Source organism: Eriocheir sinensis, chromosome 15 (assembly GCF_024679095.1).
Source record: "Eriocheir sinensis breed Jianghai 21 chromosome 15, ASM2467909v1, whole genome shotgun sequence".
NCBI lineage: Eukaryota > Metazoa > Arthropoda > Malacostraca > Decapoda > Varunidae > Eriocheir > Eriocheir sinensis.
The window spans coordinates 12,339,271-12,358,082 of NC_066523.1; the positions used below are offsets into that span (position 1 = coordinate 12,339,271).

The 18,812-nt window shown below is 44.7% G+C and overlaps 2 protein-coding genes across 2 annotated transcripts; both read right to left on the reverse strand.

The window, feature by feature from the left end:
- Positions 1 to 870: 870 nt before the first annotated feature.
- LOC126998922 (facilitated trehalose transporter Tret1-like) lies at positions 871 to 12,783 on the reverse strand. The gene is made up of 7 exons (XM_050861182.1): positions 12,361 to 12,783; positions 3,899 to 3,960; positions 3,138 to 3,288; positions 2,797 to 2,959; positions 1,862 to 2,563; positions 1,563 to 1,680; positions 871 to 1,280 (listed from the first exon to the last, which is right to left on the reverse strand). The coding sequence occupies exons 1-7, from the start codon at positions 12,401 to 12,403 to the stop codon at positions 1,098 to 1,100; spliced, it is 1,422 nt and encodes a 473-aa protein (XP_050717139.1). The 5' UTR covers positions 12,404 to 12,783; the 3' UTR covers positions 871 to 1,097.
- A 921-nt stretch (positions 12,784 to 13,704) lies between these two features.
- On the reverse strand, positions 13,705 to 15,607 carry LOC126999070 (cuticle protein CP14.6-like). Its single transcript, XM_050861446.1, has 3 exons — positions 15,510 to 15,607; positions 14,144 to 14,373; positions 13,705 to 14,038 (listed from the first exon to the last, which is right to left on the reverse strand). The coding sequence occupies exons 1-3, from the start codon at positions 15,567 to 15,569 to the stop codon at positions 13,837 to 13,839; spliced, it is 492 nt and encodes a 163-aa protein (XP_050717403.1). The 5' UTR covers positions 15,570 to 15,607; the 3' UTR covers positions 13,705 to 13,836.
- Between the last annotated feature and the right edge of the window lie 3,205 nt (positions 15,608 to 18,812).

Sequence of the window (18,812 nt, forward strand, 5' to 3'; positions counted from 1 at the left end):
CAAGTGCAGACACGATAAATTATTAGAATGTTGACACTGCAACACTACTCAGACAGAATTCTGATACTACTCAACAGTTAAAGTCTTACAGCAGCACGCGAAAAAGGTGTCAGACAGTGCTCAGATAGCTGCTGAGAAAATCACGTGTTAAATAATGTTCGCTGCTGCCATAGTGACGTTCAGCGGAGCAGTTCATGGTCAAGGCAGATCACAGGGACGAGGTACCGAAATTTTCGAGATCATGTCCCCCTGCTGCCGTCTCTTGTTATTTGAAGGTGCCTGAAGCATAGTGGTGAACTTGAACTATAGAGGGGTAAGACTCTAATAGTGCCATTAATATATTAAATAACTCAAAGTGGCGTGTCATCTTCTTTTTCTTCTTCTTCTTCTTCTTATTATTATTATTTTTATTATTATTATTGCCCCCATCTCTCTCTCTCTCTCTCTCTCTCTCACACACACACACACACACACACACACACACACACACACACAATTCCAGCATCTCAACCGCTCGCACGTACATATAACAAAGTCTACAGTTCGTAACCGTTTTCTCCAAAGAATCGAGTGGCTGCTGAATACTTTCAAAGGATGACTTAGGGATTGTGTGGCTCAGACACTGATCAGTCATCGCGATAAACTACGCGACATAATTAGCTGGCAGGCCACTGACACACATCAAAGATTAATAAACATTGTTTTGATCAACTGCTCTTTGTTAACTTGTTACTTATGAAAAAAAAGCTTGATTGGGTGGTTGTTTTCATTGATCCAGAAATCTTTTTTGGGTCAAAATCTGACTTAATTTCTATGGTCGCGTGGGAGCGGCGTCACCATTGCTTCCTTATCCAGGTCGAATGTCAGATATTTTTAATCATATATTTATTTTTATAAAATAACATAAAAATAGAAATCGAGTGTTTCTGGAAGATTAAGTACTGTCAATGATCTTCAAGCGGTTACAACCTCACTTCGCTCCTACAGAGATTACTAATCCTTAGTTTGACGCTCCATTTCAGTCATTTCGTCTGTTCATGCAACCTCACCAATACAAATATTTTCTTCAGGCTCGATGCTGAACCTTGCCGTGCGCCTCAGCCCACAGCCTTGCCCTTCGTCTCGATGACCACAAACAGAGAGAAGAAAACGCCCACAACGCTGGTGGAGGCGTAGAGCCAAAAGAGACCCGCCTGTCCGAGGGCCGCCTGCATGGGGCTGTACAGCTGCAGCACCGCAAAGATGATAACGGTGCCCGCGGAGAAGCACACTGAGGAGGCCTAGGGGGGTAAGGGGCAGGTTGAGCATTAGAACAGAGTAGGTGAAATAAGACACACTAAGGAGGCCTGAAGGGGCGAGGGGGCAGGCAGAGCATTATGACATACACTAAAGTTGCGGAAAGATTTTGCAGACTACAGGGAATGTAAATAATGCCGGTAATATATAAAAGCAAATTTCAAGATACCATTCACGACTATTTGAAAGGTTTCATGGATTGTGAATCACGCCATCGAATGAAAAATTCGATAAAAAATAGATGGCCTAATATTTTAGTTTATTACCTGAGCGCGAACGTTGGTTGGGAAGTACTCGGAGGCGATGATGAAGGGGATGGGGTGGACACCCATGTCGCAGAAGAAGAGGGTCGCCATCACGCACACCATTGGCACCCACGTCAGGCTGCAACACAACACGTCCCTTACAGTGTGCGCCTTGTGTGACCTTTGTTTGTTGCCAGCGTTCAGCAGCGGTCAAAGTGTTTGTCCATCCTTCCATTACTACACTATTCTTTATATCATTATATGCAGGAACTGGTAAAGATTCATGCGGCATGTTGTCATATATTCAGGAAAATACCTACTTGGAGAAGGTTTCGTCGTCCGGCTCAGCAGCTTCGGCCATGTAGACGAAGGTGCCAAGGACGAATAGGAAGGTGGAGTTGATAGCGTGGGAGATGAGCAGACAGTAGCGGCGCCCGAGCACGTCAAGCATGAAGACGGCCATCATGGTCCCTGCCACCCGCAGAGCCCCAGTGATGGCCGTTATGGCGTCGGGATTGATCGGGGCTCCCGTGGCGTTTAGGATCCGCGCCGTGTATATCATGATGACAAAGTTGCCGCACATCTGACTCAGGAAGAAGACCATCACCACGATGCAGATGCGGCGAATAATGTTCTTGTCCAAGAGCCCCTTCCACCCGCCACTGCTCGTGGAGTTCATCCGCTCCAGCTCCGTAACCTCAGCCTCCACGTCAGCATATTTACCCCTTAAGTCCCTCAAGATGGCGATGGCCTGTTGGCGTAGCCCTCTGATCACAAGATATGAGGGTGACTCCGGCAGGAAGAACGTCGTGAACAGGAATAGGAGTGGAGGGATGGCACCCACGAAGGAGAGGTAATGCCAGGGCAAGATGTAGCCGAAGGCGACTGTGTAGAGACTACCCAGCACCACGCCTAGGGTCGGCAGCGTGGCCATCATGCCCCTGATGCACGTGTCGGGCAGCTCCACAACATAGGCGTACCCAGCGATGGTCACAGCGCCGCCGCCAATGCCCTGGATGAACCTAGACGTAGAGAGGCGCTGTGAGAGGATTGAGGTGCAAAGCTTCTCAGGATATAGCCAAACAAACAGGATTTTCTCTAGTCTACAGAGTGTTGTTTAAGTAACGGAGAAGTGAATAAAAAATAATTCATACTATGAAGGAAAAAATGAAAGATGAAATAAACATTTTTCATTCATATACATGCAACACAGGAGACTGGAGATGTGCAGTAAATGTTCCTCAAGTTAAACTACCTGCCGGTGAGGAGCATGGCGGTGTTGGAGGCCAGACCCGTGACGAGCCAGCCCACCACAAAGGGAGCCACCAACATCTGCAGGGACCGGCGACGCCCGATCCGACTCACCGTCCAGCCAGCGGCCCACGCCCCGAACAGCGAACCCAGGTACACCAGGCTGCCTGAAGGACGGTAGTGGGCGGTAGAACAAATACACACACACACACACACACACACACACACACACACACACACACACTTACATACAGTCTTATATCCATGGAGGTAATCAGATTTTATTGGTCATTTCAGATACTCACCCGTGGTTATGTACTTTGGACCCGTCTCTGCGTCACCCACCTGTCATGTCCTTCTCTGCCGCGGTGAGAACAATCTCTGTGCCCAGCAGGGTAGAGTTGTCCTTGTCGAGGCTGGAGACAGCGGGGGAGGGCCAGGTGAGGGTGGCGCCCAGGGACACGCAGGACAGAGTTACCATCAGGACCAGCGACACCTGTACAAGGAACACGGAAGCATCATGGCGCCTCTCGATGCATGCCTTCGCTTCTCCGTACGAATGAGTGCGACATTTCAGTAGCTTTTTGAGCGGTGATCTAACGTAATTTCAGAGTCTGATATAAGAACGGCATTTTCAGCACTACCTCTCTACCCCTTCAAAATATTTCAACATACTATTTGGAAACTTAGAATAATGGCCATCAATTTAGTTATATGGATATCGACTTTAACTGCTAATTTACTATTTTAGTTTGGCTGAATAATTTCCTTGAAGGTGACAGTTTTCTACATACCTAACCAGTCACATTGCCAAACTTTCTATGGTCGATAATTTTACGAGTCCCTCCACGCCGTGACCTAGATGTGGTGACTCGCAACTCGGGGGTTGATGGCCTTCGGTTAGCCTCCTCGGGTTAGACTAGACCAAGGCCATGCACACTATACAGAGACACAACCTCCATCTCCCTCCCTGCCTTCCTCTCCTACCCCTCCCTACCATGCAGCAACCGTTGTTTGTTCTCCCTCCATCTCTCTCCAGCATCCAGCGGTCAGTATTTGCCTCACTAACCCCCACCGCCCACCTAAGAACGGAGAAAGAATGTTACCTGTTTAGCAAGTCGCAAACGACGCTCCGCCATAGGTTCCTCCTGTCCTCCATCGTCTGGGTCTGTGGGAAAGAAATCGTGGATTAACGACACTAGTAAAAATGTTGATGTTAGGTTGTTGCGTACTTGACGGGGCGGCAGATGGCGGCAGACCTTACATCAGACGCCATTAACTTCTATTCCTCTCATCTCACCCATTAACTCATCTCTTGCGAGGATCTCGGAGCTCGTTAAATTTTCCTGACACTTACTCAACAATGACGTCACTTATCCAGCCCAACTGTGTGGGCCAACCTTAACCAGGGGCGTTGAATACGTTAGTTGTCGTTCCAAGGCTGTGTTTTAGTCATTATCGAATCTTCAAACAGACTACACCTATTACTGACTTTTACACCCTCGTTGTCGCAGACTTCCTCCCCTCGAACTGCTGACACTTTAACATGAGACGAAGCTGACCTCGTGTGAGAAACTTGTGTAACCAAGTGCGAACGACAGAGACAAACTGTCAAACTATGACGACCTAATTTGACAAAGAAAACCCCTTCCTGTTAAAGCGATTGCGTCTGTCCAGCTGACGTACATAATATACATGACTATTGTTCAAAGAGATACATCGTCACTTTAAGTAAGCGGATAATTTGGTACAAATATACTCATGTATATTGTTTTCTAAATCATGTAGGGTCGTATCTCTTAAGTCGATAGGGTAATTTAGAATAAATTTTAGTCACGGAACACACACACACACACACACACACACACACACACACACACACTTTTCGTTGGTCAATGGTTAGTATGCTCGCCCCACAATCGAGAGGTCCCGAGTTCCATTCCTGAGCTGAGTAGAGACGGATGAGCAGGCTTTTTTTGTCCATGCCCTTCCTCCACCCAGCAGTGAATGGGTAACGGGTGTCAGTCGGGGGTTTTGTCGTTGTGTCCCTCCTCCCGGCTGTGGGTGGGTGGGTGAGCTGCACGTCGACTGCCCCGGTCCGGAATCGAACCCAGATCGTTGGATTCATAGCGAGGCGTGCTAACAACTACACCACTAAGGCGTTGAATATCAAAAGGGAAAACAGTGGTCACGCTGACTATCGCTGGAAATATTTTTATATTGCATATTTGAAAACACAATGAGTAGTGTTTTCCTGTAGTGTGAAATGTAAAATATTTGTAGGAAACTAACAAAAAATCACTTTGATCCCACTGGTGAACGTTATGGATGAACTCAAGAGCTTCACAAATCTTTAACCGGTAGAGATTTTTGAACATATACCGAAACTGCCTTGACAGTCGACAAGAAAGATGAACTGCAGCAGTGACATCTAGCGATAACATATCCGTGAATCCCCCATGAAGCGGCACTGTATGGCCCCGAATACTGGAGGCTTCACTTGAAACCCTTTAAGCACTTTAAACGTGCGAGCCAGACTGACCTTTTCCCCTCCTGTCGACGCCTCACAGCTCGAGAACTCCATGTTAACGTCCATTATTTAATTGAGACGATTCTCAAGACGATTCTCAGTGCTACACTGACTGTCTTGTCCTTGGCGGGTGCATAGTCCTCGCGGGAATCCCTTCCTTGGTGTCTAATAGTATTTTTGGTCGGTCTCTCGCTGTTGTTGCTGTATCAGCGACGTGCCGAGTAGCTCTCTGTTTTTGCTATTATAACACATCGGGTGAGTCTCTCATTTTTGCTAAATGATTTCTTCTCACGACCGTTTGGATTTCAAGAGTGTTGCATAATTGTTTAATCGAAGAGAAAAGGCAAACCAAGTGCTGTAAAAAATGCTGCTCTGTAATGATAACAGGAGACAGCAATAACATATCTTGGAGCATGTTTTGCATTAACAGCAACAGAAAAGAGTAATAACGACGTGACTTGTTTGCTGTTTTAGATTCTTTTCCAACTTTTATTTGTATGTTGGACTCCTTGATTTGTTTATCTTAGCGCATGTGAGTACATACACACACACACACACACACACACACACACACACACACACACACACACACACACACACACACACACACACACACACACACACTCTCTCTCTCTCTCTCTCTCTCTCTCTTCAGCCTTCTAGCACGTAACCCTCCATCGCTTCTTATCCTTGTACCATCAAGTCTTCCAAACCGGATCTCCCAAGGTCTGTGTGGAGTCACCGCATCTCTTATGTAACTGCTTCCCTCTGATTTTTTTTTTCCCAGGGCAGCGCTATATGGATCTTTCATTGGCTTACTGTTTGTGGGTTGCTCCAAATATTTATCCGGTGTCGGTTTTCTTAAATGCACCGCAGCATTTGCTAATATTCTTGCATGTCTTTTTTTCTCTCCTTCTCTTTCTCAGTTTCCTTTTAAGTGTGTGCTGCTTTGCTTGCATCATGGAGTATTTGTAAGTTTGTTTCTATTGCATCCTTTCTGACTGAGTTCAGCGGGCGGGCGCGGCGTCCAGGACTCGGTTCGTGTCCCGCCTGCCTCCACAAGCTGGGATATTTCAGTCACCGCGAGTGGCGTAAGACTACCCACATGCTGTCCTTAAGACCACCCATCAATTCGGACTCTGAATTCTCTATCTAAAAAGAGGATCAAAGATGAGCCCCGGGGGATAACATGAGCCAAGCAAGATGGCGCCACTATAAACTCTTGCCTGCGCCATAACAGGCTGGGGCAGACCATCGGGATCCACCAAGAAAGCCTACCGGTGCCATGGATCGAACGTAAGAAAAAAATATTTTCTTTTAATAATTGATTTTCTCTTTCCTCTTCACACTATCTTGCATTAATCTATTCGTTAAGGGACTCCACAGAGTTAGTAAATACGGCTTCTAAGTTAGACAAAGCAAACAACAACATAAAACCCAGTAAAAACAATCACAGGTCCTTTTTTATTCAGCAGCACACGCGTTATGCCCGGAATTAAGTGTATCGCTTTCGACACACCAGCCAGCCCGAGGGGTCCAAACAGGGCAGGGCTCGGGAAAGGCTCACCACGATTAGATGTACATACACAAATGATCTCCATGCACTTTCCTAAGCAAAGGAGGCAGCGAGATAAAAAAAATACAGATCGCTGCATCTTCATGAGTATAATAGACGAAAATGCCAGGGGAATAATAGATTTTTTGAGGGTTCAGGTCGTAGGCAGAAGGTAATGCAGACGAAGGAAGGCGGTTTCAGAGTTTACCAGTGAAAGAGAAAAAAAATGATGATACAATTTAATTAACTCTGCATAAGTCAGGCAGCATGTGATGAGCTAGACTGCTTGAGTATAAATACTGTACAGCGAGGGCGCGGATGGGGAGTGGGGAGTCATACAATCAGTAATTTCAGAAGAGCAGTAACTAAGAAATTAACAGTAAATACGAGTATGCGTGGATTAAAGTTGAGACGAAAAGCTGTGCAGGTGGAACCCTCTCAACACATGTGATACACACTTCATACAGACCGTTATAATTAGGTAAGTGCTGCGAGGGGGAAAATATTTTAGGGCAACAGAGAACACCTAACCTCGATGAAGCTGATCTAGAAGTGATTGGTGGCGTTGTAATTAACCTTCTTTAGTCCGTCCCGATTTCCTCCTAGTGACGGACTATTAGAAGATGCTGCATGTCCTGGTTCCTTATCAATAACATGTTTTTAGTTCTATTCTGGGAGGTGTTTGATCTCTGCTGTGTGAATTATGAATATCATACTTTCTGTTCCTCTTCCTCTGTTAAGAATGATGTGGCAGACGGAGGTTAAGAAGCAAGGTCGTAGTTGCGAAAGGAAGAGAGAGAGAGAGAGAGAGAGAGAGAGAGAGAGAGAGAGAGAGAGAGAGAGAGAGAGAGAGAGAGAGAGAGAGAGAGAGAGAGAGAGAGAGAGAGAGAGAGAGAGAGAGAGAGAGAGAGAGAGAGAGAGAGAGAGAGAGAGAGAGAGAGAGAGAGAGAGAGATTTACATAGATTTACATAGAAGATCAGACCACACAGACCCCATGGTCCAGACTAGGTGGTCTGTCCTTAAACCTAAGTGATTTTACATTAATCAGATGGCTCCAAAACGTTGCTTTTCTACTCTAGTTAATATTAAGTTCAAGGAAGTGACGGTCGAGCTTGTTTTTAAAGGAGAGAGAGAGAGAGAGAGAGAGAGAGAGAGAGAGAGAGAGAGAGAGAGAGAGAGAGAGAGAGAGAGAGAGAGAGAGAGAGAGAGAGAGAGAGAGAGAGAGAGAGAGAGAGAGAGAGAGAGAGAGAGAGAGAGAGAGAGAGAGAGAGAGAGAGAGAGAGAGAGAGAGAGAGAGAGAGAGAGAGAGAGAGAGAGAGAGAGATGTGGAATATTTACGTGGACGACCTTCTCCGGCAGCTGCCAGCAGTCTCAGCTTACGCTAATGATTGTACTCTCTCCTGCATCTACCCCCGACAAGACAGTGGGCGAGCTGCTGACGACGTCAATCAGCAGCTGACGGTGCTACAGGAGTGGGGTGCCCGCTGGCAGGTGACCTTTGCCCCGGAGAAGATCCAGGCAATGGTGGTCTCTCGATCCCCCACTGCCGGGCCAGCAGTGGAGGGGAGGCTACGCTTTGGCGGCATCCCCCTCCCGCTCCAGGAATCCGTCAAGATTCTGGGAGTGGAAGTGGATCGAGGGCTACGGTTTGACAGCCACATCAAACACATTGCCCAAAAGGCCTCCCACAGAGTCTCCTGCCTGCGAAGGGTGGCCAGCTCCCTCGACAGAAAAGGGAGGATCCTGCTCTACAAGGCTCTACAAGGCTCTAAGGCCTTACCTAGAGTACGCTGCCCTCTCTTGGATGTCGTTTGCTGCCTCGCACAGCGGGAGACTCGACAGCATCCAGCGATGGGCGCTGCGACTGGTGGATGCTGCAGACCGCCCCCAGCCCAGACGGAGACTCCCAGCTCCGTCGATTCGCTGGAACACCGCAGGGACGTCGCAGCGCTTGTTGTTTTCCACAAAGCACAGGTGCAGGTAGTGCCACACCTGGTGGGACTGCGTCAACCTCCGAGAGTCACCACGCGGGACAGGATAACGGTGCTCTCCCGTGGTGACGCAGTGGAGGTGCCACGTTCCCGCACCAGCCAGCACCAACGCACCTTTGTGGGTAGAGTCTCTCGAGTGTGGAATGTGTTCATGGCCACCGTCCCTCACGTCCGGGGAATGAACACACAGGAGGTTAAGCTGGCGGCCCACCACTCGAGGAACTCACTACCCACTTCAATGGCACTTTAATGACAGTGCAGTGTGTATATATTTGAATGTTTATAATGTATGTTTTTATTTTTTTATATTTTTTTTATATAGACTATAGAATTTATGCACTTTGAATAGGCAGCACACGGCAGTGCACCTTTGGGTTTTGTAAATATATATATATATATATATATATATATATATATATATATATATATATATATATATATATATATATAAATATATATTTTTTTTTTTAAATAAAAAAATAAGAGAGAGAGAGAGAGAGAGAGAGAGAGAGAGAGAGAGAGAGAGAGAGAGAGAGAGAGAGAGAGAGAGAGAGAGAGAGAGAGAGAGAGAGAGAGAGAGAGAGAGAGAGAGAGAGAGAGAGAGAGAGAGAGAGAGAGAGAGAGAGAGAGAGAGAGAGAGAGAGAGAGAGAGAGAGAGAGAGAGAGAGAGAGAGAGAGAGAGAGAGAGAGAATACCAACTATCATGCCTTTACCCTCGTCAAGCTTTATGCCGTTAAGAGTCGCCCTCACTATTAGGCGTCTTGCTTCCAGTATCGTCGGCTTTCAGGTTTACAGAAACCTTCTATTCACGGCAAATGAAAGATGAAAAAATGAGGTTGTACCGTATGTATACATATACCACTGAGGAAAATACGCTAGAGTTCATCCAATCAATATTTGTAAATTCTCATGATCAAAGACGCAAAATTATTAAACATCGTAATCATGATCAGATCAGAGGAGTGGTGTGTTGCGGGGAAAGGAGTGTGCACGTGTCCTTGCTCACTCCTCGCTTATTCTGGGTTGCCTAATCCACCCATGGTCCCAGATAGAGGGTCGGGAATGTGGTAGGAAACATGGCACCACTAGGTATCATCCCAGTGGTGGGTGGTTTACAAAGACACAACTGTCCCGTCGCTACCCTCGCCCGGCATGTTAGGGAGTGTTGAGCCGCTGAGGAAAGCTTATGGCGGTGATGAAACGGATCAAGGGGTGTGTTTACAGTCTGAGCGAGGGAACAGCTCGTTGCCTCACTGGGCAGCCGGGTCCCCAGGTTGGGTCAAAGGGACGCCTTCCGATCTCGTTTTACCTCGGATGTAAAGTCTTGGTGATCCTGAGGGCGACCAGGACCAAACTTTTCACCCTTTACATGGGCAGTAAGTGACCATCAAAGTGCATGGTTATCATTATTATTATTATTATTATTATTATTATTATTATTATTATTATTATTATTATTATTATTATTATTATTTCTATTATTGTGTTTAATTTCCAATAACTGCATGAAGTTTTAGTGACCTTTTTTATTTTGTTTATTTAATTTCTACGGTAAGAGAGAGAGAGAGAGAGAGAGAGAGAGAGAGAGAGAGAGAGAGAGAGAGAGAGAGAGAGAGAGAGAGAGAGAGAGAACATGAGAACATAAGAAGTCTGCAAGAGGCCGGTTGGCCTATACAAGGCAGCTCCTGTACTCTCAACCCCAACTTACCTCACCATTCATTGCTCTATCTAACCTCTTCTTGAATGTATCTATGGTATTGGCACCCACAACATGGTTGCCAAGCCTGTTCCATTCATCCACCACTCTATTGGTAAACCAATTCGTGCCTATGTCTTTGTTGAATCTGAATTTTTCTAACTTAAAACCATTGCTACGCGTCCTACCTGGCTCTTTTACGATCAAAATCTTACTGACATCCCCTTTATTAAAGCCCTTCATCCATTTATAGACTTGGATCAGGTCTCCTCGCAACCTTCGCCTTTCTAGAGAGTGTAGATTTAAATGCTTCAGTCTGTCTTCATAAGGCAAGTTTCTCACCCCCTGAATCATCTTTGCCATCCTCCTCTGTACAGATTCTAATATCTTGATATCCATTCTATAGTAGGGGGACCAGAACTGAACCGCATAATCGAGATGAAGTTTAACTAGTGCTAAGTAGAGTTCGAGAATGACTTCAGCGCCCCTATTGCTTACGCTCTTTGAGATGAAACCAAGTACTCTGTTTGCCCGATTTTTAGCCTGAATGCATTGGGCCACTGATTGAGGCCTAGGACGGAGGTCAGCGCTCACTAAGATTCTTAAGTCTCTCTCACACCCATACCTGCTTAGAGGAGTGTCATTTAAGGAGTAATTGTGTGAGGGGTTATTCCTACCTGCACTCAGAATGTTACACTTCCGACATTGAATTCCATCTGCCACTTCCCCGCCCAATCATATAGTCTGTCAAGCTCCTCTTGGAGAACGCTAGCGTCCCTGTCTGATTGGATTACTCTACCGATCTTGGTATCATCTGCGAACTTACTGACATCACTACTGATTCCTGTGTCCAAGTCATTGATGTAAATAATAAAAAGCAGCGGACCCAGCACTGACCCCTTTGGGACTCCACTCGTAACACTGCCCCATTCAGATTTTTTACCATTGCTTTGCACTCTCTGCTTCCTACCACTAAGCCATGCTCTGATCCAGTTCAAAACTTTCCCATCTACGCCGAGAGAGAGAGAGAGAGAGAGAGAGAGAGAGAGAGAGAGAGAGAGAGAGAGAGAGAGAGAGAGAGAGTAGGGTGTATGGTGTGACCCCAGGGTGGCCCTGACACTCCCCCCAGCGGCGGGCCGTTGCCCGCTCATCGACATATATGTACTCATTTACAATATGTTAGATGTAAAATTAAGAAAGAAAGAAGAAAAGAGAGAGAGAGAGAGAGAGAGAGAGAGAGAGAGAGAGAGAGAGAGAGAGAGAGAGAGAGAGAGAGAGAGAGAGAGAGAGAGAGAGAGAGAGAGAGAGAGAGAGAGAGAAGCACAGCATCATGATATTCCTGTAAAACAAATGTTGGGAGCACCGAAATTACAACATACAAATACAAGAAAGTCATACAGTGGAGTGTGAATAGAGCATTGTGATAAGCTCGTCACATGTTCACGTATTAAAACAGAGTACATTGACACCAAACACCGTTCAGGGAAGCTGCAGTTGACCTCTTGCATAATCCTTATCGCATCGAAAGATGATGCAGATGGGCACAAACTTTCTGTTGACCCCTAGGTGAAATACTAATATTGGTTATATAACGATTTCCACGTAAATTAAAATAAATTATTTAAGTGTGTTCGTTTGTTTGTTTGTGTATATGTTTGCATCTTGTTCTTTTGTTTGTGTATATGTTTTTTTCTCGTTTGTTTGTGTTTATAATAAGATAAGCGATATCACCTAAAACAAGAAATAATCTTCGACCAGAGCAACAGTCTGCATGCAGTAGATCATTCAACCTTACCTTTTACATCAAATGGTTTAACTTCGTAAGACTCGTGCGTCATCTTGTTGCTTTTCCTTCTCGTGTGTGGTGTCACCTGATAATCTCCCTTTCAACGCGAGACAGACGAACGCAAACACAACCAATCACAACAAAACGTGTTCACTATACAAATAGAAACGAGAGGCAGCACGCAGGCACTGAGCCACCTCCAGCAACGCGTGGTGTATGAGTCGGCGTGCAGAGCGTTATGATGAAAGTCTTATCGCCTGGTAACGTGTTTGTCTCTTCGGTGATGTCACGTGCCCCCATCCGTTGTGGCGCCACGTCCCAGACAGTGGAGTAGCAGCGGCAGCTTGGAACGCTACAGCTTTGTGTCCGCGGTATGCTGAGGGCGCTACACGACTAGTTGATCGGCGGCTAGTTTCAGGTGTAGCACGCCAGTTGTATCTTGGTAGTAGCGACTGTTGCCTGCTGTCTCTCTGCCGCTGACCGCTTATTTTCCACCAGCCGGCGCCCCATTTATACCGGGATTACTTCACAAATGTGGGAAATTAAATTAATGCCAGGAAATATCTCCCAAACTTGTAAAAAAATAGCTAAATAGCCAACTTTAGTAGAGTGGTATGATTCGTGAGCTGGGAATGCACGGCTGGTGGTCACGAGCTGGCACCTCACCCAGCCAAGGCTAGGCTCGCGTTCACGCCAGGAAGGTCAAGAGTGGCGGGGTCTGCTGGGCACGGCTTGGGCTCCAGACGACCGCAGTTCGATCTGTGTGTGTGTGTGTGTGTGTGTGTGTGTGTGTGTGTGTGCAATATATATAAGCTTTGGTCAATAAAACATTTATATTGATGTGTATGTAAATGTATTTGTGTGTGTGTGTGTGTGTGTGTGTGTGTGTGTAAAATTTATCCACGATCTGATTATATCAGTTCTGGGCTTGTGATCGCCAGCCTTTAGCCTCCCGAAAAGAACGTCTGAGTTCGTCTGGCAATCTGTGGGTACAGATACAGGATAGGCTCTCGCAATCGACAGAGGCCCGTTCCCCCTTTTTAGGGGGTAAATCCCAAACAACAACAACAAACACGTCCCCACACACTCCTCCATTCTTCTTACCCAATGGAGGACAGTAACCGCTCCTTATTGACGGAACATTTATTCTGCCTCAGTAATGCGTGAGCCTCATCGTGCTTTGTTGGCAAGGCCAGTATGCTATCCCATGCATTCACTACAATTACAGTGTGTGTGTGTGTGTGTGTGTGTGTGTGTGTGTGTGTGTGTCTACTTTTTTGTGAGCCTCTTGTTCTTTTTTTTTTTTTTGTCAACCCAAATCGATCATTTATATGGGGAAGAGGCAGAGGCAGGTCATATGCATAATTTAATTACATAACATGTACACGGCTGAAACAATAGCCAACAAAGAGTGAAGGAAATAAATACATGGAGAGATCATGCGCGGGGCACGCAGGTTCAGCAGGCACGGCGGGAGCCTCTCGTCTAGGGAGAGGCATAGTTGGAGGAGGGCTGGCGAGGGGATTCCTTTTCCTCCTCACGCGCCTTCGCAATCTGGTCGAGGACGAACTGCGGAATTTCATGGGGGAATTCAGGAGCCACAGGCAAGAAGCTGGACTCAGGCTGGAAGCCATTCTCGTCCGCCACATAGCTCAACTGGAACAGTTGACCGTCGGGAAGCGTGAACCTGCCGAAGGAAGAGAAGCCGGTTAGACAAGACAATGCCGCAGCCTAACACACCGCCAGTGACCGAAACAAACTAAAGGGATACTGTAAATAGGGTGATACTCACGACACTGTCCCGCTCTGCTCAATGCCGCCCTCCTCAGACCCAGTGCCTGGCAGGACTGAGCCTGACTCCTGGCGCGTGATGCCGTCCTGGGTCTCTATCTTGAAGGTGTAACTCGAGGCGTCGTCAGCCATTTGTCGTTCGTCAACGAGGATAGCTGGATACTCAACGGAGGTGTCCTCATAGCCTTGAGGAGCTGCGGCGGCCACGGCAGCGAGGAAAGCGAGCACGAACTGTTAAAATGGATGTTAATTAGTAGAATTTTGTTGTTGTTGAAATAGTAGTAGTAGTAGTAGTAGTAGTAGTAGTATAGTAGTAGTAGTAGTAGTAGTAGTGGTAGTAGTAGTAGTAGTATTTTTATAGTAATTGTAGTACTATTAAAAAAAAGTCGGTTTACCCGAATCTGAGGTGAGTAAAATCGTTCGCTGGCAACCTGCAGCCACACGGCGTGTCCGATTTCGTGGATACTGTATGCTAGCCTCCGCATAGTAAACAGTCGTCAGTGTCAATAATATGCAGGCACCAATAACAAATACCGTCAATTATAGTCGATTATGAGTTAAAAAATATTAGTAATGTCGCAAACAAATGTTTTGTTAATTTACAAGACCGTTGATTATAATTATTAAACAGCCTTGAAGCTGTCCACCACCGAGGAAATTAGCAGGCTTTATATTAGTAAAACAGATATTTGCGACATTACTAAGATTTTTAACTCAAAATCGACTATAATTGACTATATTTGTTATTGGTGCCTGCATATTATTGATACTGACGACTGTTTACTATGCGGAGGCTAGAATACAGTATCCACGAAATCGGACACGCCGTGTGGCTGCAGGTTGCCAGCGAACGATTTTACTCACCTCAGACCCGGGTAGTGGTAGTAGTAGCAGTAGTAGTAGTAATAGTAAAGTAGCAACAGCAGCAGCAGCAACAGCAGCGTTAATGATATTAATAGTAGTGGTGGTAGTAGTAGAAATACTTGTATTAGTAGTAGCAGTAGTAGTAGAATTATCAACAGATGTTATCATATTTATTGTGGCAGTATCAGAAGAATTAGACTATCGGCAATAAGTTTTATATTATTCTTTCGGAAATCCTTGGCTCCTGTGAACACACAAATCACAGGTCACCGTGCATGGCCATGCACAGTGCCACGCCGAGGCAGCAGCAGTCTTCATTTATGAGCCAAAGAAGTTTTTATTTTCAATGAATATATACTTCAATGAATTTACGCAAATTTGTGAATTCAGTTAAGGAAATGAGTCTGCTACTAATGTAACAGAACAGCTCCTCAAAAGAGACTTGTGACGAGTAGCAGGGCTGTAACCCGAGGCGAGATGAAGGTGTTTGCGGGAGGACTCACCAGGTTCATCTTGGTGTCTGTTTGTCTGAAGTGTGGTGGTGTGGAGGTGCCGGCCAGCATTATATACCAAAGCCACTGTGCCCGTCGCCTCCCCCGCCTCCTTCACTGCCAGTCAGTCAGTCACCTTTCCTTTTGATCACACGTGTCCTTCCAAACGACCCGCGGCCCACTTTCTACCCCTGTCTGAGAAACTCCGAACCCGGCTGGCCTACAGACTTCATGTACTTGTTTCGTAAGACTTCATCACGGGAAAGTAGATATAGACATATCATTTCAAGAGAATAGAATATGTGTACGGTTTTAAATGAAAACATAGTACGTAACGTATCATCAAATAATACTTAAGACTTTCATTTCGACTTAACCAAACAGTTATTGTAAGCAACGTACATCGCCGCGCTTGTTACCCACGGGAAAATCTGAAGGGTTGGAAGGGGTACGAATGGACCAGTCGCCGATTTAGGTGAGCAAATTGATGTGACGCAAGGCCCGTCGCGGCGACTCGACGCTCGCCCTGCTCCTCCCTCATAAACGATACACTTTGCATATTGTGTAGCTACACTTGACTTATTCACTTTTCGTGATTGGTATGATATATATATATATATATATATATATATATATATATATATATATATATATATATATATATATATATATATATATATATATATATATATATATATATATATATATATATATATATATATATATATATATATATATATATATATATATATATATATATATATATATATATATATATATATATATATATATATATATATATATATATATATATATATATATATATATATATATATATATATATATATATATATATATATATATATATATATATATATATATATATATATATATATATATATATATATATATATATATATATATATATATATATATATATATATATATATATATATATATATATATATATTTTTTTTTTTTTACAGCAGAGGAGTCAATTCAAGGGCATAAAAAAATGAAACGTGTGAAAAAAGCCCTCTACTCACTGCTCCTTAAAAGAGTTAGAGGAGTGGCCGAAAGATAGGTCAGTTTCGGGAGGAGAGGTGGGTGTCCTGATACCCTCCTCTTGAAAGAGTTCAAGTCGTAGGCAGGAGGAAATACAGATGAAGGAAGATTGTTCCAGAGCTTACCAGCGTGAGGGATGAAAGAGTGAAGTTGCTGCTTAACTCTTGCGTAAGGGATTTGGACAGTAAAAGGATGAGCTTGAGTAGAAAGTCGTGTGTGGCGAGGCCGAGGGAGGGGGGGAGGCATGCAGTTAGCAAGCTCAGAAAAGCAGTCAGCATGAAAATATTGATAGAAGATAGAAAGAGAGGCAACATTGCGGCGGAATTTAAGAGGTAGAATACTATCAGTAAGTGGAGGAGAGCTGATGAGACGAAGAGCCTTAGACTCCACTCTGTCCAAGAGAGCTGTGCGTGTGGAGCCCCCTCCACACGTGAGATGCATACTCCATAACAGGACGGACAAGGCCCCTTAAATGGATAGTAGCTGTGCGGGGGAGAAGAACTGGCGGAGACGGTACCTACACAGCGCCCAGCCTCGAGGACGCTGATTTAATAAGTGAAGAGATATGAAGTTTCCAGTTGAGATTTTGAGTTAAGGATAGACCGAGGATGTTTAGTGTTGAAGAAGGTGATAGCTGAGTGTTGTCAAAGAATAGGGGATAGTTGTTTGGAAGATTGTGTCGAGTGGATAGGTGGAGAAACTGTGTTTTTGAGGCGTTGAAAGACACCAGGTTCTTCTTGCCCCAATCGGAAATAATAGTAAGGTCTGAGGCTAAGCGCTCTGCTGCCTCCAGCCTGGAATCGTTTAAGCCCCAAATACTCTGCCGAATTTTGTCTCACGAATGTGCGCGAATATGCAAGTCATCCTGTGTCGCGAACAAGTTCGGCATCTTTCTTGCCTGTTCTTGGCCGTTCGGGGACATGTCTGCGTCCACCACGCGACTTTTGACAGTTGGTCACGACCGCCACGAAAGTTTCATGTTGCATGAAAAATTCGCGGCCATTCGCCGAATGTGCACGAATGCAAAATGGACGCCGAATTGTCGCCGAAATGTCGCCGACATGTTGCCGACAATTCGGCGACCGATTCGCGGTGTTCGGCGAATTGTCGCCGAATTTTGACCGTTGAAATTTAAATTTTATTGGCAAATTTGTCGCCGACATGTCGCCGACTATTCGGGGACATGTCTCCGACATGTCGCCGAATGGCCAAGACTATTCGGGGACATGTCCCCGAATATTCGGCGAATTAATCACGACACGGCAAACGGGTCGCGGTGGGAGGTGTACACGGGGGTCTGTCTATCTATCTATCTATCTCTTTATGTATTATCTATCTATCTATCTATCTATCTATCTATCTATCTATCTATCTATCTATCTATCTATCTATCTATCTATCTATCTATCTATCTATCTATCTATCTATCTATCTATCTATATCTATCTATCTATCTATCTATCTATCTATCTATCTATATCTATCTATCTATCTATCTATCTATCTATATCTATCTATCTATCTATCTATCTATCTATCTATATATATATATATATATATCTATATATATATATATATATATATATATCTATATATATATATATCTATATCTATCTATTCATTCATCTCATTCATCTATCTATCTCTCTCTCTCTCTCTCTCTCTCTCATCTGAGTCTATCTCTCTCTCTCTCTATCTCTCTCTCTCTCTCTCTCTCTCTCTCTCTCTCTCTCTCTCTCTCTCTCTCTCTCTCTCTCTCTCTCTCTCTCTCTCTCTCTCTCTCTCTCTCTATATATATATATATGGAATAAAATAATACTATAATAATAAATGGTAAACAAGAAAATATGAAAAACAAGAAGAATCATGAGTACATAGAATAGGTATGGAGCTAACATTTTCATTTATTTCATAATTAATCTACTATTTATTATTTTATTTATTTCTTAATATCATTAGCTTTGCTAAGCTTTGCTAAGCTCCACCCACAGGTGACGTCACGAGTTTGGAGACTGGCTGTGGGAAGCCCAGCACGGAGTACCATATACCACCACATATTCATACAGACTTGGGAAACATCCGCCCGGAGGCCAAAGTCTGTTAGTCCGTCACTTTAAAACTCATCCCAGCAATCTTATTTCATGCTTATGGTTCTTAGTGCCCGCCCTACAAACGCTAAAAAAAGAGAACTGTTGTGAATAGTTGAGACTAAAGGGCGGGGCGTCCGGGTTGAGAGGTGCTTTCCAGTGT

What these genes read in the sequence shown, in the direction of transcription:
- LOC126999070 (XM_050861446.1), bottom strand. Translation starts at nt 15,569, where the DNA reads ATGCTGGCCGGCACCTCCACACCACCACACTTCAGACAAACAGACACC. An exon ending in CAGACACCAAGATGAACCTG is followed by an intron (nt 14,374 to 15,509) that starts GTGAGTCCTCCC and finishes CCATTTTAACAG; the next exon opens with TTCGTGCTCGCTTTCCTCGC. An exon ending in GAGCAGAGCGGGACAGTGTC is followed by an intron (nt 14,039 to 14,143) that starts GTGAGTATCACC and finishes TTCCTTCGGCAG; the next exon opens with GTTCACGCTTCCCGACGGTC.
- LOC126998922 (XM_050861182.1), bottom strand. Translation starts at nt 12,403, where the DNA reads ATGACGCACGAGTCTTACGAAGTTAAACCATTTGATGTAAAAG. An exon ending in GGCAGAGAAGGACATGACAG is followed by an intron (nt 2,960 to 3,137) that starts GTGGGTGACGCA and finishes ACCGTCCTTCAG; the next exon opens with GCAGCCTGGTGTACCTGGGT. An exon ending in GCCATGCTCCTCACCGGCAG is followed by an intron (nt 2,564 to 2,796) that starts GTAGTTTAACTT and finishes CTCTACGTCTAG; the next exon opens with GTTCATCCAGGGCATTGGCG.